The 27,303-nt window shown below is 35.0% G+C and overlaps 1 protein-coding gene across 5 annotated transcripts in view; it reads left to right on the top strand.

Moving 5' to 3' along the window:
* LOC142225472 (beta-1,3-glucosyltransferase) overlaps positions 1-27,303 on the top strand; it is a 68,554-nt gene that overhangs the window by 22,532 nt on the left and 18,719 nt on the right. For all 5 annotated transcript variants that reach the window (XM_075295242.1, XM_075295241.1, XM_075295240.1 and 2 more), the window contains exons 3-5: positions 11,671-12,062; positions 12,196-12,332; positions 21,383-22,016. In XM_075295242.1, coding sequence (XP_075151357.1) covers positions 11,671-12,062; positions 12,196-12,332; positions 21,383-22,016 — 1,163 coding nt within the window. The remainder of the gene's footprint in view (positions 1-11,670; positions 12,063-12,195; positions 12,333-21,382; positions 22,017-27,303) is intronic.

Raw genomic sequence — 27,303 nt, 5'->3', positions numbered from 1 at the left:
GAAAGTCTAAAGTCGGGCTGGGCCGACTATATTATACCCTGCACCACTTTGTAGATCTAAATTTTCGATACCATATCACATCCGTCAAATGTGTTGGGGGCTATATATAAAGGTTTGTCCCAAATACATACATTTAAATATCACTCGATCTGGAAGAATTTGATAGACTTCTACAAAATCTATAGACTCAAAATTTAAGTCGGCTAATGCACTAGGGTGGAACACAATGTTAGTAAAAATATGGGAAACGTTTAAATCTGAAGCAATTTTAAGGAAACTTGGAAAAAGTTTATTTATAATTTATCGCTCGATATATATGTATTAGAAGTTTAGGAAAATTAGAGTCATTTTTACAACTTTTCGACTAAGCAGTGGCGATTTTACAAGGAAAATGTTGGTATTTTGACCATTTTTGTCGAAATCAAAAAAACATATATATGGGAGCTATATCTAAATCTGAACCGATTTCAACCAAATTTGGCACGCATAGCTACAATGCTAATTCTACTCCCTATGCAAAATTTCAACTAAATCGGAGTTAAAAATTGGCCTCTGTGGTCATATGAGTGTAAATCGGGCGAAAGCTTTATATGGGAGATATATCCAAATCTGAATCGATTTCAAGCAAATTTGGCACGCATAGTAACAACGCTAATTCTACTCCCTATGCAAAATTTCAACTAAATCGGAGCAAAAAATTGGCCTCTGTGGGCAAATGAGTGTAAATCGGGCGAAAGCTATATATGGGAGCTATATCTAAATCTGAACCGATTTTGCTGATATTTTGCAAGTTTTTCGAGACTCATAAAATATTCGGATATACGGAATTTGAGGAAGATCGGTTGATATACACGCCAATTATGACCAGATCGGTGAAAAATATATATGGCAGCTATATCTAAATCTGAACCGATTTTTTCCAAAATCAATAGGGATCGTCTTTGAGCCGAAACAGGACCCTATACCAAATTTTAGGACAATCGGACTAAAACTGCGAGCTGTACTTTGCACACAAAAATACATCAACAGACTGACAGACAGACGGACATCGCTAAATCGACTCAGAATTTAATTCTAAGACGATGGGTATACTAAACGATGGGTCTCAGACTTTTCCTTCTTGGCGTTACATACAAATGCACAAACTTATTATAACCTGTACCACAGTAGTGGTGAAGGGTATAAATATGGGTATTTTGGTCATTTTGACCTAAACTGGAAAAACATATGTATGGAAGCTATTTCGAAATCTGAACCGATTTCAATCAAATTTCACATGCATATTTACTATGTTAATTCTTCTGCCTCTGCAAAATTTCACGTAAGTCAGAGTAAAACTTTTGTCTCTGTGGTCATATAAGTCCACATCGGGCGAATGATATATATGTGAGCTATATCTAAATATGAACCGATTTCAATAAAATTAACCACTCTTGACTATACTACTAATTGTATTCCTAGTGCAACATTTCAAGCAAATTAGGGTAAAACTCTGGCCTCTGGGGCCATATAAGTGCAAATCGGACGAAAGATATATATGGAAGCTATATCTAAATCTGAACCGATTTGGCTAAAACTTTGCATATTTTACGAGAGCCGCAAACCATTTGGCTGTACGAAATTTTAATACGTTGATAAATACGTCAATTATGACCAGATCGGTGATAAATATATATGACAGCTATATCTAAATCTGAACCGATTTTTTTCAAAATCAATAGCAATTGTCTTTGAGCCAAAGTAAGTAAAACCCTGTGCCGGTTTGAGGACGATCGGACTTAAACTTCGAGCTTTGCACACAAGATTACATATACAGACAGACAGACGCACATCGCTAAATCAACTCAGAATTTAATTGTAAGACGATCGGTATACTAAGCGATGGGTCTCAGACTTTTCCTTCTTGGCGTTACATACAAATGCACAAACTTATTATACCCTGTACCACAGTAGTGGTGAAGGATATAGATATTACAAACTCTGACATCACACCGATATCACAAAAATAAGTAAATATTTCCAACAAATTAAGGAAAAAGTATTAGTCAAAAATAATTTTTTTCACTTGTTAATAAAATTTTATAGTTTGAAATCGGTTCAGATTTAGATATAGCCCCATGGCTTCAGAAGCCAGATTTTTTCTCTTGTTCTTGCTTAAAATTTTGCACAAGGACTATATTTAATAGTATCGTCAAGTGTGTCGAGTTTTATGTAATTCGGTTCAGATTTAGGTATAGCCCCCATATAAACGTACATTTGCAGAAATGCATTATTTTACCCGAGTTAGTGACGTTTTCCTTATGTAATTGAAAAAAAAAAAAAAAAAAAAATTATGAAAAATTTAAGTTTTTGGGTCAAGGAACAAATTCTTTTAAAAATTCCGATTTTTTGGGAATTAAAAATATTAATTAAACCCTTAATAACTTTTGAACTAATTGTGATCATTATGAATTTTATTGATTTTTGCAGGAAAAATTGTTTTAAGAAATATTGCTGCATATACCCAAAGTGAGGACATATGTTAAAAAAAAAACAAGTATATACGGCCGTAAGTTCGGCCAGGCCGAAGCTTATGTACCCTCCACCATGGATTGCGTAGCAACTTCTACTGAAGACTGTCAACACTTGCCGATGGCAAGGTATCTTAAAACTTCCTAACACCGTCTTCTAAATTGCAAGGTAGTCCATATGTGTTGACAAAATTTTCTATAGAAGTAACATTTTGGTAGATTATTTGGCAACCATGATTATGGACCAATTTTTGTGTGATTGGGGATCGGCTATATATAACTATAGACCTATATGGACCAATGTTGGCATGGTTATTAGCGGCCATATACTAACACCACGTGCAAATTTCAACGGATGAATTTTTCTTCTCCAAGAGGCTCCGGGGATCGATTTATATGGAGGCTATATATAATTATGGACCGATATGGACCAATTCTTGCGTGTTTGTTAGAGACCACATTCTAACACCACGTTCAAAATTTCAACCGGATCGGATGAATTTTGCTCCTCCAAGAGGCTCCGGAGGACAAATCTGGGGATCGGTTTATATGGGAGCAATATATAGTTATGGACCGATGTGGACCAATTTTTGCATGGTTGTTAGAGACCATATACTAACACCATGTACCAAATCTCAGCCGGATCGGATGAAATTTGCTTCTCTTAGAGGCCTCGCAAGCCAAATCTGGGGATCGGTTTATATGGGGGCTATATATAATTATGGACCGATATGGACCAATTTTTGCATGGTTGTTAGAGACCATATACTAAAACCATGTACCAAATTTCAGCCGGATCGGATGAAATTTGCTTCTCTTAGAGGCCTCGCAAGCCAAATCGGGGGATCGGTTTATATGGGGGCTATATATAATTATGGGCCGATGTGGACCAATTTTTTCATGGTTGTTAGAGATGATACACTAACACCATGTACGAAATTTCAGCCGGATCGGATGAAATTTGCTTCACTTAGAGGCCTCGCAAGCCAAATCGGGGGATCGGTTTATATGGGGGCTATATATAATTATGGACCGATATGGACCAATTTTTGCACGGTTGTTAGAGACAATATACTAACACCATGTACCAAATTTCAGCCGGATCGGATGAAATTTGCTTCTCTTAGAGGCCTCGCAAGCCAAATCGGGGGATCGGTTTATATGGGGGCTATATATAATTATGGACCGATATGGACCAATGTTTGCACGGTTGTTAGAGACCATATACTAACACCATGTACCAAATTTCAGCCGGATCGGACGAAATTTGCTTCCCTTAGAGGCCTCGCAAGCCAAATTTGGGGGTCCGTTTATATGGGGGCTATACGTAAAAGTGAACCGATATGGCCCATTTGCAATACCATCCGACCTACATCAATAACAACCACTTGTGCCAAGTTTCAAGTCGATAGCTTGTTTCGTTCGGAAGTTAGCGTGATTTCAACAGACGGACGGACGGACGGACATGCTCAGATCGACTCAGAATTTCACCACGACCCAGAATATATATACTTTATGGGGTCTTAGAGCAATATTTCGATGTGTTACAAACGGAATGACAAAGTTAATATACCCCCATCCTATGGTGGAGGGTATAAAAAACGTTATTTTTTGTAATTTGCATATTTCTCAGCTGTTTACTCGTAAGATGTTGAAACCTTTTACTGTTAGTTAGTGGACACATGGGACTTTTTGGAAAAGAGATCGCTAAGCCGAATCGGTGTTTTGTCAAATGAGAATTTTTGAAAACAAAATTCTTTCTTTTTGAAAACTTGCTTATTTTGGGAGGAGAAGAACTCATATACTACTTGACCAAAGTGGCCGATAAAAGCTTAAAACGTATCCTTATATGGTGTTCTATAAGAAACAAGCAAAACAAGTCTATACGGCCGTAAGTTCGGCCAGGCCGAATCTTATGTACCCTCCACCATGGATTGCGTAGAAACTTCTACGAAAGACTGTCATCAACAATCGAATTAATTGGGTTGTGGTATCTTAAAACTTCTTAACATCGTTTTCAAAATTGTGAGTTAGTCCATACGTGGTATTAGACAAAAAAGTATGTATAGATAAGTCTACAAATAATTACGAATCTATATGGACTTTTGCACGGTACGTAGAGAGCCAGAATTGAAATATGGGGGTCGCCTATATGTGGGCTATATACAATTATGAACTTGATATGGACCAATTTTTTGTGATTGGGGATCTATTTATCCGAGGGCTATATATAACTATAGACCGATATGGTCCTAGTTAGGCATGGTTGTTAACGGCCATATACTAGCACAACGTACCAAATTTCAACTGACTCGGATGAAATTTGCTCCTCCAAGTGGCTCCAAAACCAAATCTCGGGATCGGTTTATATGGGGGCTATATATGATTATGGACTGATATGGACCACTTTTGGCATGGTTGTTAAATATCATGTACTACCACCACGTACCAAATTTCAACCAGATCGGATGAATTTGGCTTCTCCAAAAGGCACCGGAGGCCAAATCTGGGGATCGGTTTATATAGGGGCTATATATAATTATGGACTGATATGAACCAATTCCTGCATGGTTGTTTAGTAGAATATACTAATATCACGTACCAAATTTCAACCGAATCGGATGAACTTTGCTCTTCCAAGCGGCTCCGGAGGTCAAATCTGGGGATCGGTTTATATGGGAGCTATATATAATTATGGACCGATTTCGACCAATTTTTGCATGGGTGTTTGAGGTCATATATTAACACCACGTACCAAATTTCAACCGAATCGGTTGAATGTTGCTCTTCCACGAGGCTCCGGAGGTCAAATCTGGTTTATCTGGATCGGTTTATATGGGGACTATATATAATTATGGACCGATGTGGACCAATTTTTGCATGGTTGTTAGAGATCATATGCTAACACCATGTACCAAATTTCAACTGGATCGGATGAAATTTGCTTCTCTTAGAGGATCGGCAAGCCAAATTTGGGGGTCCGTTTATATGGGGGCTGTACGTAAAAGTGGACCGATATGGCCTATTTGCAATACCATCCGACCTACATCAATAACAACTACTTATGCCAAGTTTCAAGTCGATAGCTTGTTTAGTTCGGAAGTTAGCGTGATTTCAACAGAGGGACGGACGGGCGGACATGCTCAGATCGACTCAGAATTTGACCACGACCCAGAATATATATACTTTATGGGGTCTTAGAGCAATATTTCGATGTGTGCTTTACAACACATAGCACATAGGTACAGTTGTTGTTCTTCTAAATTCGTTGAATTTGGAAGGAATGCAGTTAAGAAGAGAAAGTACGGATCCACTCAAAAACGGAACTTCTAGGTCCAAACTACTGACCCCACTTTGTCAAAATTTTGCAAAAAAAATAAATTGTGGTGCCCATATCTAGATAATCGCACACGCACGCAAGCTTCACAAGTTCTATCCAGCAAAGGAAAAATCTAAATCGGTTCAAAATTGCAGAGTTGACAGCTGAAACAAAATTTCAAAATTGCAAACTTAGAGGAAAACACCTCAGCTTTCACACAAATAAAAAATTATGTTGATATCTTTATCCGTTCAAAAGTTCCAGAATTCTTTCCAAAAAAAGCTATTCGGATCCATTGGACACCTCTTAGTTACAACTGAACTTAGTGAAATCGTATTTACCCATATGTTGTGATATTCTCGAAATCGCAAATCGCAAAATTTTCGTTTGGCTACATTTTCCTCACCCTATCTCATGAATAAGAAGTTAATTTTGAAATTGGATTGATATCCGATAGTATAACATTATTTTGGTTATAAGAAAAATAAATTCTTGCTATTTGCGATTTGCGATTACGAATTTCGGAACATGGGGAATAAACTTATTTCCTTGTCCAAAAGTCGATAAACGTTTTAATGAAGTTGCTTTTATAGTTAAGTGATCTGACTTAAAAATGGGTATTATTGTTTGGCTAAGGTCTAATTGGCTTTAATAACAAAATTTCAAAATTATTGAAATTGTCTTTAAATGTGATGACTTTTTGTATCATGACCACAAATCTAAAAACCGTTCAAAAATAGGAGATGCCTTTCAAAACTTTAGTTTAAAGCGGTTTTTTAATACAAGTCGAGTAGGACTTTGGAAAAGTTGTAATTGAGATGTTTGTGAAGGACTTTGATGGTTAGGTTAAAGTGGCATTGTGATGGTACATCAAAAAATAACAGAGAAAATAGAAAATTTTAAATTTGTTTTCTAGTATCAAGTACGCAAAACTGAAATGTAGAAGCAAATTCGCATATTAAAGTTAACCATATTTCAATTTTCTGCTTCTTTGGCTCCAAATCAAAGGTTTTTTAGTGTACTTGTTATTAATCTTGCACTGTTAGAAAAATATGTTTTATATATGTTCCGATATAAACAAAATGTGTTTCGGGCACAATTTTTAAACACAATATATTTAAGGGCAAACATGTAATGTTCCTAAACTAACACAAAATGTTTGGGACACATATGTTAATATGTTAGAATATATTATGTTTGGGGCATGAATGTTTCATAAAAATAATATGTGTGAATGTAAACATATATAAATTTACAAATTTCGAGTAAACATATATATGTTGTGATACTTTATTCAGAGAGCGACAGAGAGAGAGAGAGAGAGAGAGAGAGTTAGTATAGAGAAATAAATAGAGATGGAAACCGGGAGGGTTGAATAAAAAGATATCAACATAACACAGCGAGAGAATGAAATGAGAGCAATTTCTGTGAAACCGCTTGTATGTTGTTTCGGAAAACTGTTTCATGATAAGGCCAAAAATTTAATATGCTTAAGTCTAAATATTATTTAATTTGAATATTAGAATGAGTATTCGGAATCAAGAGAATAGACATTTGAAAAACAACAGCATATTACAAAAAAAGATGCGAAGAACTCAAAAATTTCGTGGAAGTGAAAATTATGTGAGGGAATGAGCACAATCTTTTTTGAGGAATTCTTCCAAGCATATACTATTTTTGGACTCAAAATGCTTCCAAACATATAATATGCTCACATAAAACAAACATATTAATGTTTCGGCAGTATCCAATAATATATGTGCTTCCTGCAAAATATGTTTGGAACATATGTTAGAGAAGCGATTTTTCTTGAGGGTGTGGTCATATGGTATTGCAAATGGGCCATATCGGACTGCTTTTACGTATAGCCCTATCTAAATCGATCCCCCAGGATTTGACTTCTTGAGTCCCACGGAGGAAAAAATTTCATCCGATTCCATTTAAATTTGTTGTACGATTTCAGTATACGCCCTGCCATGAAAAAATTGGCCCACTTCGGTTCATAATCAAAGATGTTTCGGTAAAAAATTGTATATTTGGAACACAAATTGCTTTATTTCTAAGACGTTTTTTTACTTGGAATATAGCATTATTCCTACTTTAAGCCGAGCATTAATTTGAAATTTAAGTTGTAGTTAACACAATTTTAAAGGACTCCATTTTTAAATACTCCGCTTCTTTGGATCAGAATCAACACCAAAATCATTTGTCTAAAGACAAAATCTTTGGAAAGGGGTATGCTTGTTTCAGTGTACACTCCATTTGGACTGAGTGAAAACTAACAAGTATATAAAGCAGTAAGTTCGGCCGGGCCGAATCTGAAATACCCACCACCATGAATCAAATATTATAGTTTCCTGTGAAAATTTTAGGGGTATTTGGTGACAAGCAGATCAGTTCAACCAGACCACTTCCCGAAGATAAATTCAAAGAAGACTAGATCAGATTCTGGATTTATAAGAACCATATTTGTTTGAGTTTTAGAGGAATCATAAACATAGTGTGCAAGTGTGCAAGAAAATTAAATGAAAATGAAATAACGCCTTGATTTAAAATCTAATATCTGTAGATTTTTACCCCCATTATTTAAATGATTACCAGAAGTAAAATCTGGAAACTATAATTCAGTTTCAAGCAATTTTCATTATCAGTGCACATGGACCGATATTCACCATTTTCGGCACACCTCTTTATGTTCCTAAACTACTTCTAGATTTAAAATTTCATGCAAATTTGATAAAAACTATGATTTTTAAAAGCCCAAGAAGTAAAATCGGGAGATCAGTCTATTTGGGAGATAAACCAAAACATGGACCAATACACGCCATTTTCGGCTCTCATATTTGAGGTCATAAAATACCTGTAGATTTATCATTTCAGGCAAATTGGATAAAAACCACGGATTCTAGAAGCCTAAAAAATAAAATCAATTCTTGCACACCTATTTGTATTCCTAAAAACCTCCAGATTTTCGATTTCAGGCAAAGTGGACAACAATTACGGTTTCTAGAAGCCCAAGAAGTAATATCGGGAGATCGGTCTATCTGATGGCTATATCAAAACCTGGACCGATACTCACCAATTTAGCACACCTTTTTATGGTCCTAAACTACCTCTAGATTTCAAATTTCAACCAAATTGGATAATAACTTCGGATTCTAGAAGCCCAATAAGTAAAATCGGGAAATCGGTCTATATGGGGGCTACATAAAAACATGGTCCGATACCCATCATTTTCAGCACACCTCTTTAGGGTTTTAAAATACCTCTAGATTTCTAATTTCAGGCAAATTGGATAAAAGCTACAGATTTTAGACGCCCAAGAAGTAAAACCTGGAGATCGGTCTATATGGGGGCTATACCAAAACATGGACCGATACTCACCATTTTCGGCACTCCCTTTTATTGTTCTAAAATACCTCTAGATTTCCAATTTCAGGCAAATTGGATAATAACTACGGATTCTAGAAGCCCAAGAAGTAAAATCGGGAAATCGGTCTATATGGGGGCTATACCTAAACATCAACCGACAGTCACCATTTTTGGCACACCTCTTTATGGTGCTAAAATACCTCTAGATTTCCAATTTCAGGCGAATTGGATAGAAACTATCGATTCTAGAAGCCCTAGAAATATAATCGGGAGATCGGTCTATATGGGGGCTATACCAAAACATGGACCTATACTCACCATTTTTGGCACACCTCTTTGTGGTCATAAAATACCTCTAGATTTCCAATTTCAGATAAATTGGATAGAAACTAAGGTTTTTATAAGCCAAATACCCCAAATCGGGAGGTCGGTTTATATGGGGACTATATCAAAACTTGGACCGATATAGCCCATCTTCGAACTTGGCCTGCCTGCAGACAAAAGACGAGTTTGTGCAAAATTTCAGCACGATTGCTTCATTATTGAAGACTGTAGCGTGATTACAACAGACAGACAGACAGACAGACAGACGGACATCGTTATATCGTCTTAGAATTTCTCCCTGATCAAGAATATAAAGGGTGATTTGTTAAGAGCTTGATAACTTTTTTTTAAAAAAAAACGCATAAAATTTGCAAAATCTCATCGGTTCTTTATTTGAAACGTTAGATTGGTCCATTACATTTACTTTTTGAAGATAATTTCATTTAAATGTTGACCGCGGCTGCGTCTTAGGTGGTCCATTCGGAAAGTCCAATTTTGGGCAACTTTTTCGAGCATTTCGGCCGGAATAGCCCGAATTTCTTCGGAAATGTTGTCTTCCAAAGCTGGAATAGTTGCTGGCTTATTTCTGTAGACTTTAGACTTGACGTAGCCCCACAAAAAATAGTCTAAAGGCGTCAAATCGCATGATCTTGGTGGCCAACTTACCGGTCCATTTCTTGAGATGAATTGTTCTCCGAAGTTTTCCCTCAAAATGGCCATAGAATCGCGAGCTGTGTGGCATGTAGCGCCATCTTGTTGAAACCACATGTCAACCAAGTTCAGTTCTTCCATTTTTGGCAACAAAAAGTTTGTTAGCATCGAACGATAGCGATCGCCATTCACCGTAACGTTGCGTCCAACAGCATCTTTGAAAAAATACGGTCCAATGATTCCACCAGCGTACAAACCACACCAAACAGTGCATTTTTCGGGATGCATGGGCAGTTCTTGAACGGCTTCTGGTTGCTCTTCACTCCAAATGCGGCAATTTTGCTTATTTACGTAGCCATTCAACCAGAAATGAGCCTCATCGCTGAACAAAATTTGTCGATAAAAAAGCGGATTTTCTGCCACTGATTTTGGTAATAAAATTCAATGATTTGCAAGCGTTGCTCGTTAGTAAGTCTATTCATGATGAAATGTCAAAGCATACTGAGCATCTTTCTCTTTGACACCATGTCTGAAATCCCACGTGATCTGTCAAATACTAATGCATGAAAATCCTAACCTCAAAAGAATCACCCTTTATATACTTTATATAGTCGGAAATCGATATTTCGATGTGTTACAAACGGAATGACAAACTTATTATACCCCCGTCACCATTCTATGGTGGTGGGTATAAAAAGACAGTGTAAAGCAGTTTCAATAGTTATTATAAGGTCATTTCATTATAGAGTTATTCGGTTTTCTATAATTCACTATTATTTATTCATTATAATTTATAAATAAATCATTATAGTTTAAAAATATATTCACAATAATTTATAAATCTATTCCATGCTTTAAAAAATCGTTCTCATTCCAATGTTAATAGGTAGATCCTACACTGAAAAAACAGTGAACCCACCATTAAGAAAACTTTCGGTTAATTTTAGAAAATTTTGAATATTTGTAGAAAATTTTAACTAAACAGTATTACAAGCGTTGGCATCACGCCGATGTCCTAAAAATAAGTAAATACTTTTCGACAAATTCAAGAAAATTTATTAGACATAACTAAGTTTTTTCACTTGTTAAAGAAAATTTTGTAGTTTGAAGGAAAAACTTGGAGTTCAAAATTGCAAGAATGTCTTTAGTGACATACGAAGTTCATGATGGACGCATTTTTGGTAAAATTTACAAATTTAAAGAAATTCTGAACTATTTTGTGGAAGACACGAATTTAGTTAATCTTTATGTTTCATTTGAGTATATTTTTTTCCTTGATATTAGTTAATTTAACTAACGTACACAAAAAATTATTAGAGTAAAGGAAACTTCCTCCAAACATAATAATTCCATGAACTAAAATAAAGTTAAATTGGCTTTAGTGAAATAGAGAGTTCACTTTTTTTTGAGTGTAATAAACATTTGTAAATTAACCAATTGCATAGAAATGTTTCTAAATATGCATAGTCAATATTGAAATTTTTCCATTTACAGAACCTATCGAAGCCATATTCATCATCAGAAGCCAAGATGCTCCGCCACAAAATCAATTAAGTCAACAACTGAAAGAGAATATCATCAGGCAATCTGAGGAGCTGAGGCCGGACTATAGCATTAAAGTACAAATATTACATGAATTATTCAATTACCCTGGAGAGTGGACCTTACTGCACATAATACCACAGCTAATGTCCACAACAGCACCAATGACAAAGACGTTGATGACGACGACTAAGACAGCAACATCGGCCCGGACAAGTGAACAAATTAAGATTGGTGTAGAATTAATAACACATCTAACCAGATGGATTGTCTTTTGTGAAGAATCTACCAGTGTTAATGTACGGCTACTCATGCAAGGATTAACACTAGAGAATCATACACAGGTATGTTAGCAAAACACTGGGTGGGTGTAGGTGTGTGTGGTAGGTGGAGGTGGGTGGGGCTACCCAATTTAAAGGGGATGCATTTCGAAAATTGATGTATAATGTTTCTTTTCTCCACATGTTTCTGTGGCAGCCTTTGTTTTTGGGCCATCCATTGTATGATCGTGAACCGACTATAATACATCACTTTGCATTTTTCGAGAATCCCAAATGGTTTCCATATCCTATGTTGCGTGCCGGTGTCGTGTTTAGCATGCCTTTACTCAAAAGGTAGGTTTCCTTTCACTTCATGGAATGTGTGTATGAGTGAGTGTGAATGGTTTTGTACGTATGTGTGTTGTATTTCGATACATGGGTTGGTATCACAAGGTGGGTTGGTATGACAAATGTTTGCTAAAATGTACACAAATCAATGCACAGTGATTTGATGGTCAACTCGGAATCACATCCTGATGTCAATTAGCCCGAATATCCGTCCGTATATTGTCTGAAAGAAAAGAAAATTGTGTTTGAATAAAATTCCATTTTGAGTAAGAAGCTATACAAAATTCAATTATCAAGGTTTGAAATGCAATGTCTGGAAGCATTGCAAAAAGCGTGCCCGTTTCCAAAGATTTTGTGATTTGGTATTGATTCCGAGCCAAAAAAACGGGGAATTGAAGTAAGGATATATTTAAGACACAATTTTCTTTCAAATTTGAGTTTTGCGTGTTTGATTCTAGGAAACAAATTTTAATTTATTATACCCTCCACCATAGGATGGGGGGTATATTAACTTTGTCATTACGTTTGTAACACATCGAAATATTGCTCTAAGGCCCCATAAAGTATATGTATATATTCTGGGTCGTGGTGAAATTCTGAGTCGATCTGAGCATGTCCGTCCGTCCGTCTGTTGAAATCACGCTAACTTCCGAACGAAACAAGCTATCGACTTGAAACTTGGCACAAGTAGTTGTTATTGATGTAGGTCGGATGGTATTGCAAATGGGCCATATCGGTCCATAATTATATATAGCCCCCATATAAACCGATCCCCCGATTTGGCTTGCGGAGCCTCTAAGAGAAGCAAATTTCATCCGATCCGGCTGAAATTTGGTACATGGTGTTTGTATATGGTCTCTAACTACCATGCAAAAATTGGTCCACATCGGTCCATAATTATATATAGCCCCCATATAAACCGATCCCCCGATTTGGCTTGTGGAGCCTCTAAGAGAAGCAAATTTCATCCGATCCGGCTGAAATTTGGTACCTGGTGTTAGTATATGGTCCATGCAAAATTTGGTCCACATCGGTCCATAATTATATATAGCCCCCATATAAACCGATCACCAGATTTGACCTCCGGAGCCTCTTGGAAGACCAAAATTCATCTGATTCACTTGAAATTTGGTACGTGGTGTTAATATATGGCCTCAAACTCCCATGCAAAAGTTGGTCGATATCGGTCCATAATTATATATAGGCCCCATATAAACCGATCCCCAGATTTGACCTCCGGAGCCCCTTGGAAGAGCAAAATTCTTCCCATTCGGTTGAAATTTGGTACGTGATGTTAGTATATGGTATACAACAAGCATGCAGGAATTGGTTCCTATCAGTCCATAATTATATATAGCTCCCATATAAAGCGATCCCCAGATTTGACCTCCGGTGCCTTTTGGAGAAGCAAAATTCATCCGATCTGGTTGAAATTTGGTACGTGGTGGTAGTATATGATACTTAACAACCATGCCAAAAGTGGCCCATATCAGTCCATAACCATATAAACCGATCCCGAGATTTGGTTTGGAGCCTCTTGGAGGAGCAAATTTCATCCGAGTGAGTTGAAATTTGGTACATTGTGCTAGTATATGGCCGTTAACAACCATGCCTTACTAGGTCCATATCGGTCTATAGTTATATATATAGCCCTCAGATCCCCAATCACACAAAAATTGGTCCATATCAAGTTCATAATTGTATATAGCCCCCATATAAGCGACCCACATATTTCAATTCTGGCTCTCTACGTACCGTGCAAAAAGTCCATATCGATTCGTAATTATTTGTAGACTTCACTATACATAACTTTTGTTGTCTAATTATACCACGTATGGACTAACTCACAATTTTGAAAACGATGTTAAGAAGGTTTAAGATACCACAACCCAAGTAATTCGATTGTGAATGACAGTCTTTCGTAGAAGTTTCTACGCAACCCATGGTGGAGGGTACATAAGATTCGGCCTGGCCGAACTTACGGCCGTATATACTTGTTTAGTTTAATATATACCACGTATGGACTATGTAGTATATACTACGGTGTTGGGAAGTTTTAAGATACCTTGCCATCGGCTTCAGTCGAAATTTCTACGCAATCTATGGTGGAGGGTACCTAAGCTTCGGCCGGGCCGACCTTACGGCCGTATATACTTGTTTCTTCTTATAGGTAAGTACTATGTTCGCTTTTCTAGTTGAAACTTTCGTGGTTACTTTATTAAAACAGGTCAATATAAAAAAGATAAATTAACTCAATTGATGCGCAGTTTCTTGTTCCTCTGGATTTCGACAAGACTTTACAGGAATATGTTTGTTTTCATTTATAATTTTGAATATTTAAGGAAAAGTAATCGCGAAAATAAAGTGAATTTCAACTCGAAAACCGAACATAGTACCAACCTTATGCTATCACAGTCCTTTAAAAACGTGTTAACGAAAATTTCAATTTCCAAATTTAGACTCGACTCGAAGTAGGAATTATGCTATAATTGAAGTAAAAATCGTCTTTGAAATAAAGTGATGAAAAATTTAAAGACCATTTCACTAATTTTGAAGAATTTTTCAAAATTATTATAGACAAGTTGATCTTAGTCAAACAAAATTTTCTTTCATTTTAAGATAGCCATATTTAAGTCGAATCACTTAAGTGTAAGCACAAAACGACGTTATTGAAAAGTTGATCGTCTTTTGGACAAGAAAAAATATATATATTAGAGAATTGCATCAGTGAAAAATTTATGCTACGTAAAAAACGCATTCGTATTTTAAGGACACGAATCTTTGGCTAATGCAAAAAGACAAAAATTTAAATATAATTTCATTATTCAGAATTAAAGCCAAGTTGACTTTAGTCAAACAAAATTTTCTTTCTTGTCAAGACACCTAGTTTTAAGTCAAATCACTTTACTATAAGGGGAAAACAACTTAATTTTAAAGTTTATCGACTTTTGGGTAATGAAAAAAGCTTTATATCAGAGAAATACGTCTTCAATGGTAAGCAAAATTTGCATACTTGTTTTAACAACATGAAATTTTTGACTTCATGACAATATTTTTTTCGGTGTAGGGTTCAGATACACCTATGAAAAGGTCGTATGGGACAATTATGGAAGGGAATAATTTCCAGTTTTTACTCATTCACAATTGTCTTTGGCTTTGAACCAACAATGTATGTTTTAATGAGGCACAACCAATCAAGAAAGTATACGATCTTCGCAACAACCACTTTATCCATAACAACAATATTCTGGATTTGGTCACACTGTACATATTTCCGTTAAACGGTAGAAACTACTGTGCGTTAGAGCTGGTGTTTGGTGTACAAAAGCTATTGTAATTTATTTGTGTTTATTTTGCAATTTTTTTGTTGTTGTTTGTGATGGTGATGTTTTTGTTGTTGTTATGTTGGTAACACGTTGTTGCCATTAACTTTAACAGAAAAATCTGTTGCTGGTTTCCTTTTCCCTTGGTGTATGTGTGTGTATGTTTGTGGAATTTGGTATGTTGAAAGGCTAGTCAGAACTAGTGGCGATACGAATGTGCAAACATAAAAATCCCCTAAACGCCATAATTGTGCAAGGACAAAGTCCAAAGTCTCCGCAAACTTCGGGAATCGGTGATAAATACACAGAAAATTAATTTTCCATCATAACATTTTAAACATTTTTTAACCTATAAAGTTGGACAAAAAAAATTATATTGGGGACAAATTTTATATATTTACAGATATTTTCATTAAAATAAATTTTGTAAATGTTGTCCTAAAGATTTTCTTTGAAATTTTCGTTCTCCTTTGAAGATGAATGCATTCGAAATAAGGTCAAATGTCTTTATTGTAAAGAAAATTCGAATTTGGAAGAAATAGTCGTTCAAGTTCCTCTGTGTGTGTCGTCTTGATTATGGGAGACATTGGTCCAAATTTTGATCTAGAATGAATCAGATTTAAATATCAGTGGTTGAGATTCAGCTTTTGATGGCTGACAAAATAGCCTCCGTGGCGCCGAAAACTTTCCCTTCGGCTGATATTTTTCCCAGTAAGTGATTTTTTTTTTTTAAATTTATAAACAATGGGATCAAATTATGAAAATAGGAGGGTGAAGCAAGAGATCGTAGCTAAATTTGACGTTGTTTCGCTTGGACGAGTCAGATCTTCCTTCGTTAAATCAGCGCAAAACCAACGAAATACTGAGACATTGTAACGCTTCTCCAATAAATCGATGTGGAAAACACAATGCGAATTGTAGGAAATGGTTCCATTCTCTTTGAAGGTGACAGGACAGGAACTAGCCTTTTTGTGAGGCTTTTTGTCTCGTCACGAAATATAGAATGCCGTAATCGAAAAGTGGACTTCAAAATGCAATGTTAGCTTTTTCAACTTTGCTGAGATGATTAGGTAGATTATATGGCAACTTTATTTCACCAGCCATTTTGTTGGACGGATTACTGAAAAATGACGAACTCTTTTAGTAACTTAAAATCTCATCCAACTTTCTGCACCTTAGCATGATTATTGGAAGCTTTTAAATGATCCGAACAGACAAACGAAACTAAATAATTCGCGTAGTATTTTGCTCTTATCAAAAATATACAAAGCAAGAAAAAATATGATACCAAATTCATTTCTGTTGGAAAGCTTAGCACCTTCACCCGAATTTATGACTAGCGTAATTATACCCTGCGCCACACTGTGGAACAGGGTATTATAAGATAAGATAGGCACATGGTGTCTTTGGCAAAAATGCTCAGGGTGGGCTCCTGAGTCGATATAGCCATGTCCGTCTGTCCGTGAACACATTTTTGTAATCAAAGTATAGGTCGCAGTTTTTTTCCAATCGACTTCAAATTTGGCATAAGTATGTGTTTTGGCTCATAATAGAACCCTATAGATTTTGGAAGAAATCGGTTCAGATTTAGATATAGCACCCATATATATTTCGCCCGATATGGACTTATATGGCTCCAAAAGCCAGAGTTTTACCCTAATTTGCTTAAAATTTTGCACAAGAAGAACAATTAGTACTATAGTCAAGTGTGGCAAATTTTATTGAAATCGGTTCAGATTTAGATATAGCTCCAATATATATCTTTCGCCCGATATGGACTTATACGGTCCCAGAAGCCAGAGTTTTACCCCAATTTGGTTGAAATTTTGCACTAGGAGTACAATTAGTAGTGTAGTCAAGTGTGGCCACAGTGGCCAATCTTTTACTCCGATTTAATTGAAATTTTGCACAGGGAGTAGAATTAGCATTGTAGCTATGCGTTCTAAATTTGGTTGAAATCGGTTCAGATTTAGATATATCTCCCATATATAGCTTTCACCCGATTTACACTCATATGACCACAGAGTCCAATTTTTAACTCCGATTTAGTTAAAATTTTGCACAGAGAGTAGAATTAGCATTGTAGCTATGCGTGCCAAATTTTTTTGACACCGGAATCGGTCAAAATACCAACATTTTCTTTGTAAAATCGCCACTGCTTAGTCGAAAAGTTGTAAAAATGACACTAATTTTCCTAAACTTCTAATACATATATATCGAGCGATAAATCATTGTTATGAAGAAAATTCATAGATTTTTTTATAATTTGAATTTTGAATATAAACCGTTAATTTTGTTTTCTTTTGTCGTTAATTTGAAAAAAGTCGATTTGTCGAACGATACGTTTTATGTAAAATTTTGTTTTAATTCACGTCATTTCCGATTGCTATATGAATTACTTTTGTAGTAGCATTTTCGTTACCGGTTATTTTACGTATTTATGTATGTATGTATTAGTAATCCTGAATTTACAGGGATTCGCCAAAATTTTTAGCCGGATTTAAATAGAATTAAGTAAGTTTTTTTTATTACATTCTTTATATACTTTATGTAAAATCATTTTATTATTTTAGATAATAAAACTCCATTCTTTTGTGTTCGCTACACGCAGAGAAGGAATATGATCACCTCAACCATGTTTCGAGAGCAAAATGTTATTTTTGGACGGTTACCATGGAACATTTTTGTCGCAAAAATGGTGTTTTCTCGGCAAACATTTACATGGTTGCCGAAGTAAGCCATATGCTTTTTGAGAAAATAACATGGTTGCCGCAAACATGTTACATGTTCTCCGTCCAAAAATAACATTTTGCTCTCGAAACATGGTTGAGGTGATCATATTCCTTCTCTGAGTGTACGTGCGATTTCGTTAATTGACGTTTTTATTATAATTCATTTTTTTTTTTCAACGTGTTACAGCCGTAACACAACAGTTGCTGCCGCAACAATCATAAATAAACTTTTGCGAAGTTTCCTTAAAATTGATTCAGACAATTCAAGTGCAAGGTGTCTATTAATTCGTTAGATTCAAATATTCATAATTAAGCGAATTCATATTCATCTCATGAAAAACTAAAAATAAAATACAATAAATGAGTTTTTGTTGAACATGGTTCAACAGATTGAAATGTTTCCCATATTTTTTTACTAACATTGTATTCCATCCTAGTGCATTAGCCGACTTAAATTTTGAGTCTATAGATTTTGTAGAAGTCTATCAAATTCTGTCTACATCGAGTGATATTTAAATGTATGTATTTGCACGCAAAGAAAAAAAAACGTTTGGAAAACGTGTACCGAAAACGTTTTTCTTTTGTTAGAGTTTTTTTTTAATTGCTTCGAAAATTTTAAACTTTTATTACTAAAAAAATTCGCTTGTTACAAAATTTTTGTTTTTTTTTTCAATAAAAAAGTTATTTTTGAAACAACAACACAGTCCATTTCGTTTATATCAAACACTGTTCTTTTCTGACTTTAGGTATTTAATAAGACACATTTTACAGTTCAAATTTAATATACTACAATGTAATGTTGAACATTTTTTCGGAATCTTCCGAACATCTGGAATATGTGTAAAAAAAGCAAAAAAAATTTGGTCGAAGCAGGGATCGAACCCACCACCCTTGGCATGCAAGTCGGACGTAGCAACCACTGCTCCACGGTGCCAAACTAAATATTTGTTTCTGTTAAATAAACTTTGTTTATTCGGTTCGTTGTTATATTTGTATGCTATACAAATATAACTTATATGGATATTTATCTATTGATGACCATAACAGGTACATAGCTCAGTGGTTAGTGTGTTGGCTTACAAAGTGCATGGTCCGCGGTTCGATTCTCCGTCCAGGCGAAAGGTAAAAAAATTTTAAAAATTTATAAAATCGTATAATTTCTTCTACATTGTTGGTATTACTGGGAAAGGTGTTAAGAACTAAAAAACCTCGTAGATGTGAGGGAAAATGCAATTAGCAAGAAAACAATGTTTTTTTTTGTTGAGTTTGTCTTTCTGAAATTGTTTTTACATCCTGGAAAAGAATAAAGGTTTACCACAAAAATTATATGCTTTTCTTCCAAATACACTTCCTTACAGCGAAAAGCAAATGAGAAACGAACTTTGTTTGTCTAAAATTTCGTTTGGGAGGAAAGAATTATTTTTTTTTTACTTGTTTAATCTATTTAATTTTTTTCTTTTTTTTTATAAATATCGTTACTGAGAAATTACAACTATTTTTTCAGTGTATATACATTATACTGTGGAACGAAGAAATTCGATGTGTTACAAACAGAATTTCAAACTTATTGTATCACCCATCCTACGGGAAGGACACCTTAAAAACTGACTCACTACGATATTTTGATGTTTATCCCTGCAAACAATTTGAAGAATTTTAGAAGAACTTTCATTTTCACGAATTATAAGTTAATATTTTGCAAAGAGTTTTTATTAAGTGTGAGATTATGGCGTTAGCGAATAACTTATATTTGTTCTTACACAGAAAAAAACTCGTGCACAATGCGTTTATAAACTGGTATACTTTTTAAATACAATCTACAAAACTACACCCCTCGCAGAGGAAATAATTAACTAAAAGTAATTAAAACATCATTAGTTTTCTTCTGCTTTGAATTTAAAAGCATTGAATTTATGTGCACAACCATTAACCTTTGCACCCACGTTTAGTTCATAAATTTTTTGAAACATTCTTAGAATAAGGAGAATTTCATTAAAAAAAAAAAGTATATACGGCCGTTAGTTCGGCCATGCCGAATCTTAACTACCCTCCGCCATGGATTGCGTAGAAACTTCTACTAAAGGCTGTAATCCACAATCGATGGCAAGGTATATTAAAACTTCTAAGTTGAATACAAAGAAGTTCAAATACAAATTCATAGTAGTAATAATTGATTGTCCGATAGTAGTTCAATTTTGTGGATAAATTTGGATCGATATGGCCCAATCTTTGCATGGTTTTTACAGGCCATATACTAACACCACGTACCAAATTTCAACCGGATCGGATGATCGTTTCGTTCGGAAGTTAGCGTGATTCAACAAAAACATTGCTAGTTTTTTTGTTTATTTTCTTACGCTTAAAAGCGTTTTCCTTATACCGAATGTAAATTTTGATCAACGGTTCGTTATTTAGAATTCTCATTTTTAAAAATTTGGTCATTCGTTAAATTGGATTTTCGCTAAATGGGGTATTCGTTGAACAGAGCTTCGACTGTATTTAAAAAATCCTTCGAGTGAATTAACGCATGGCTAAAATTACAGAAGAAACTTTTGCGAAAGTCGATCTATTTCATATGAACTTCTTCCATATGAAATAATCTAATTTTGGAAGATTTGCGATCCGGACTCAATTGCTGATGACGGGAGAAACGATTTCAAATGTACGCCGTAAACAAAATATTGCTTGTGATGAATTTATTGAAACTCTTCTGTGAAAGAAAAGGTTTGCGGGGATATTTGATGCGTAGCAGCAACATTTCAAACAGATTCTTAACATATACTTGAAATGGGTTGGTGTGTTTGTTTAGGCTTTGATGTGTGTGTGTGTGTGTGTGAGTTTGTTCTCCATACCTATTTGCTCTTTAACACATTATAACCTCGTTTAGATTTACGCTCTCCTCACTGTCTCTTTTCTCGTTCACCTCAAATGCTTTATTTTCCTTACCTTTTCTTCTATTTACTCTTCAAATAATTCCTGTGCATGGATGTGGTCGCATTAGCATTGCCGACATATTCAGCAGCCACAACAAACATCTAAAACAGCAGCCACTGCTACGTTCGGAATTTAGTATTGATGCGGCACATGAGCTGGCTCGTTTCATTTATGATAATGTCCAAATATCAATGACAACAGAAGCATCAGCAACAAGCACTACAACATCTCTTCCGGTAAAAGCAACCTCATCCGCAACGCCATCACTAAATGATAGCGAAAGTCCTGATGTCAACGTTTATGACAATGTGAGTGCGAGCAGCAGTGATACAGGAGCCACAAAGGGCCACACAAAAGACCACATTCACACAAGGACTTCTGCTAGCACTCAACATAGGAGACACAAAAAAGAATCCACCATAGATGCTGACAACACGGAGGATTACGATAAGCAGGCTGGGTCACACTCTGATTTCCGGCATACTAATGAAATTTTTGATGGTGGATCTATGAAGCAGGCATCGGCATCGGCATCATCATCATCATCAAACCTGAAACAAACCAAGAAAATAATATTGAAGAAAGCTTCATATATTTGCCCTGAGGCCTCCCGGGAATATGGCGATACAAAGAAAACAAATATAGCCTGTGCCATGTATGCAACACAAGAAGTCACTGCGTCAGCATCGCCCGTATCATGTGTAAGTATGGTTCGTGATAGGAATATGGTCCTAAAGAAATGTAAGCACTGCAAAGGGTGCACATAAAAAACAGTTGACGAGGTAAATGGAAAACATAATTATTACAACAACAAAAAAGGACAACCATTACAAAGTATTCCAAACATTTTTAATATTGGGAAAGGGTGGTACTTTTAGATGCCTAAAGCATCTTCAAAATGTAACTTTAATTTGTGTGATGACATTAGTGGAAATTAGGAATTATAACCGGGAATCAAACTCGCAACTTTTCACATTGTTCGTTTTTTTTGAAAATTCATATTAATCAAATATTTGCTTAGCGATCATTGGAAATCTAATTTTTAAAGTAATGGAGACACATTTTGTATAATTTTTCGTTATTCTTTTGAGTGGGTTATTACACGGATAGAAAAATATGTTGCAAAAATGCAAAATGCAAAAATATAAAGTTCCTAAATTAGATTTAATTATACAATTATTTTTCGAGCTTTATGGACAGATATAGATTAAGGAACATGGTTAATAGAGCCATTGAAAAGAAAACGCCAGATACAAATCTATACACGCCTGGACTGTACATGTTTCGGTAGTTGACTGTAGAAACAATAAGCATTGTTCGACTGTTCACCACTTAGGTGAATTCTAACAAATTAGCTTTCTAAAAATAAATTTCGTGTTGTTGCATTACTATGTAACAAAACGAAATAAAAATAAGATTAACGGACTTGTAAGTTATATGAAAAGATGATGTACAGTGGGAGAAAAAGATGATTCAATTTGTAAGAGGAAAATTCCCAAATGTTTTCTCCATAAGGAGTAAGCATAAAGGGCCTAAAATTGAGTTATCTCTCCCAGCCAGATCTATACTAAAGGCTGTGGAAAGGTTCATTCGCCCGAACCGAAACATGTACAGTCCAGACGTGTATAGATTTGTATCTGGCGTTTTCTTTTCAATGGTTCTATTAACCATGTTCCTTAATCTATAGCTGTCCATAAAGCTCGAAAAATAATTGTATAATTAGATATAATGCATTTGGACGTCAATTGCCTGTTTCGATATCAGGCTAACATGAAATATAAGTTCCTAAATTAGAATCAAATGTTTGCGACACATATAGGGTTGACAGATGATGGTTGCCGAAATCCGGGAGTTTGCGGCGTACATTCCTGGATTTGTCGGGACAAAAAAAACAGTCACATTTGAGTTTCACTTGCATATAAAAAGTTGTTTTATAGTTATACACTAGGGTAAGTGCAGCAAATGTGGTATACCCATTTGTTTTTCGATAGCCAAATTTTTTGTTTTTGTCCAACGAGGCTAAGATTTTACCACATTCATCCCAAAATTCATAAAGTGAAAATATACCTTCACACAAAACGATTAAGAACCTCCCAAAAAACATTCGAGTACAGGTAAATGTGATTTTTTTCAACTGACACAAAGAACATTCTCTGACAGCCACAATATGTTCAACTTGGTTTAGTTATTCGTATGTTTTTAGATAGAGAAAAAAGCTACTATACCACATTACCAGCCTGTACCACATTTGCTGCACTTACTCTAATAGAAAAAATTGGGTTCCATAAACGTGAACGGACGGTGACAAAATGAAACGGACACGTTCACAAAAAATCAAAACGGAATGTTCACGGAAATCTTTTTTTTTTTTTTTAATTTTGTTTATAAATTCGTAACTATTACGTTTTCAGATCATGAACGCTGGTTTTTGTTTTAGCAACGCATGTTATCATTTTTACGTTGTCAAATTGACCCCGTCCGTTCTCAGTTTGAAAACACATGTGTGTTGATTCACTTTCATGAACGGATCGTTTTGAAATCATTTTTTCTATGGGTGTAAAGTCCGCCATTGCCTACAGGCTGGAAAATTCCTTAACTGTTATATTGGAGCCTCTTTCTCCTATGATGTTATATCAAACATGGGAGCCACCGTGGTGCAATGGTTAGCATGCCCGCCTTGCATACACAAGATCGTGGGTTCGATTCCTGCTACGACCGAACACCAAAAAGTTTTTCAGCGGTGGATTATCCCACCTCAGTAATGCTGGTGACATTTCTGAGAGTTTCAAAGCTTCTCTAAGTGGTTTCACTGGAATGTGGAACGCCGTTCGGACTCGGCTATAAAAAGGTGGTCCCTTCACATTGAGCTTAACATGGAATCGGGCAGCACTCAGTGATAAGAGAGAAGTTCACCACTGTGGTATCACAATGGACTGAATAGTCCAAGTGAGCCTGATACATCGGGCTGCCACATAACCTAACCTAACCTATATCAAACATCGATACTTTCACAAATCGATGCCCTCATTCCATAGTACGCTAAGTTGACTTAGCATGTTTTGATAGAGTTCGCTGTTTTTTATTCGGATTGATGTGAATTGCATCCTTTCAAAAGTTCGAATTTATAAAAGTTATGGTTAATATTGCACTTAGTCTGTGTCTAATGTTTTAAAAAGTGTCCAATTCAAAAAGGGCAAAAAGCTTTGTTGTCGTCTTTAAATTTGTGGTTTTGTGTCTTGATTACAAAGCAAAAACATAGAATAATTTCTACTTGTATATCTTTTCTAGAAAATGGGAAAATTTAAATATATGCGTTGTGTAATTGAAATTTCGAGATTTGGACAAATTCCGAGATTTTTGACAAATTTCTGGTGACGAAATTCCGGGACAATCCAGGCGAATCCCGGCCATCTGGCAAACCTAGACACATATGGTAATATGTTACACTATATTATGTTTGAGATGTCATTTTTTAATAAAATGAGAGTCAATTTTTAATAAATAAAAGTGGATGTAAACATATATTTATTTAGAAATTTCGAGTATATATGTATATGTATGTTGCGATATCTTATTCAAAGAGCGAGAAACAAACAATTGGTGGTTATTGTGAAACTGTTTCTATGTTGTTTCAGAAAATTTTGTTAAATATTTGTTTTAAATAGTAATATTGAATCAAATAAATTTTTAATTGAATATACAGTCAGCAAAAAAAGTAGTACACCAATTAATGTGAAATAAATTGTGAAATGATATGGAAAATATGAAGTAAATATATATGTAATATACCTTATGGAAAAAAAACGAAGATTTTGACCTTCCGAGCCAAAGATGCGGCTTCTTTAAAATAAAGATAAATCTAGGATCAATAAAATTAAAATTGGATACAGATCTCATTTGTCGAATTTGTATACTCTGTTTGCGATATATTATTAAAGGTATTCATGTATAAACAAATTCCAGTTTCAAAATCCAAATTATGCCAAGTACTTCAAAGTAAAAACTGTTTTCTTAATGCTAAAAAAAAACTTTAAACCAAAGATGCAAATCCTTAAAATAAGTCTTAGCCTATATTTGAAGCGTTTTTATCTTAAATTTAAAAATTCAATGTCAGTTGAGTTAAAGACGATTTCTTTAAATTAAAAATGTTTTTCTTTATTTTAAGGAACATTTGCCTTACTTCAAAGATCTACAACTTAAACAGAGGGACGCACAATTTCAAGATTTGTGTCCTAAATTTAATGAAAAAAATTTTTGATGCGAGGATTATAAACTTTCTTTTAATTAAAAAGTCATTATTTTAAAGAATTTTGTCCTTAGCATTGCGTAAATTTCAAGTCCTAAAATTTAAGTTGCATAATCTTCCATATTAGGTCAATATTCTTTTCAGTGTACTGTTAACCAAATAGATGGAAATGTGACGGAATGCAAATATCCGTCCTCACATTTCTTGAAGGAAATATCACACCGGAAACCTCACATTTCTTGAATGAAATATACGCACAATGTATAATTTAAATATTTTGAAGAATAATGTGCCAAAAAACATGGGATGGTTTTGTGTTTGTCCAAGATAATGACCTCAAGCATTCGTCCCATATTCTTAAAGAATACTTGATATACAACACCAAACAAGTATTACTTCACCCTCCGCAGGGCCCGAACTTGAATCCACCTCAACACCTCAATTTTTTAACACAATATTTTTAAGTGCAAGCATACATGTTTGGGACATATATGTTAATATGTTAGAACATATTATGTTTGGGATATAAAATGTTTGTAAACTAATGGAGAATATTATATCTGATATTTTGGTTCATCAAGTCTCCTCTTTTCTATCACCCAAACAACATAGTTTCCGTAAATCTTGTTCAACCATAACAAATGTCTTGGAACTGACTACAATGATTAATGAAGGCTTTAGAGATCGTTTACAGACTGATGTCGTTTATACTGATTATAGTAAAGCGTTTGACAAAGTAAATCACTCCCTACTACTGTACAAATTACATCGCATGGGTTTCAGTAACTTAATGGTATCCTGATTTGAAAGTTATCTGACAAATCGCACTCAATGTTTAGTATTTGATAGCATTATTTCGGAATCGATACATGTGCCTTCTGGTGTTCCTCAAGGCAGTCATCTTGGACCTTTATTGTTCTGTTTATTTATAAATGACCTTCCATCAGCAATTCGATTTGGTAATACACTTATGTATGCTGACGATGTTAAAATTATGAAAATTATCCGGAATAGTAATGACCAAGCATTACTTCAATCTGATCTAAATAGCATGTACAACTGGTGTTCTCTAAATATGATGGAACTGAACATAAGAAAATGCAAACACATCTCTTTTTACAGATTGAACCACGTTGATACAAATTACTATATTAATAACGACATGCTTCAAACTGTTGAATCCTTTAAGGATCTCGGAATACTGTTGGATCGGAGACTAGATTTTAGATCTCACATATCTATGACCGTCAATAAATCATATGGATCAATTGGATTTGTCAAACACTGGAGTAAGGAGTTTGCTGATCCATTTGTAACAAGGAATCTGTACACTTCACTTGTACGTCCAATCTTTGAATATGGATCTGTAATATGGCACCCACAGTATCAAATTCATTTGAACCGTGTTGAATCTGTACAAAAGCAATTTCTACTGTTGTTTACGTCGGAACAACTGGACTCCTTAAACCATGCCATCTTACAAGGAAAGACTTTGCCATCTTACAAGGAAAAACTTGTAAAATTGCCTAAACTGAAAAGTAGACGTACTATGCTGAATATCTGTTTTATGGTTGATGTTATTAATGGTAGATTTAAATCTGAGTGAACTGCTTCGCATTCAGTTCTTTCGAACAAACTTTGAAAATCACGATCCTGTTCGCCGATTATGTGAAGAGTTTAATAAATACTATAAATATTTGGATCTTTCAGAAGATAAATATAATATAAAAAGAAATATAACA

Source organism: Haematobia irritans, chromosome 2, assembly GCF_050003625.1.
Source record: "Haematobia irritans isolate KBUSLIRL chromosome 2, ASM5000362v1, whole genome shotgun sequence".
In the NCBI taxonomy this organism is placed as follows: Eukaryota; Metazoa; Arthropoda; class Insecta; order Diptera; family Muscidae; genus Haematobia; species Haematobia irritans.
Note: the sequence above shows the minus strand (reverse complement) of the source record. Positions and strands in the feature narration are given on the sequence as shown.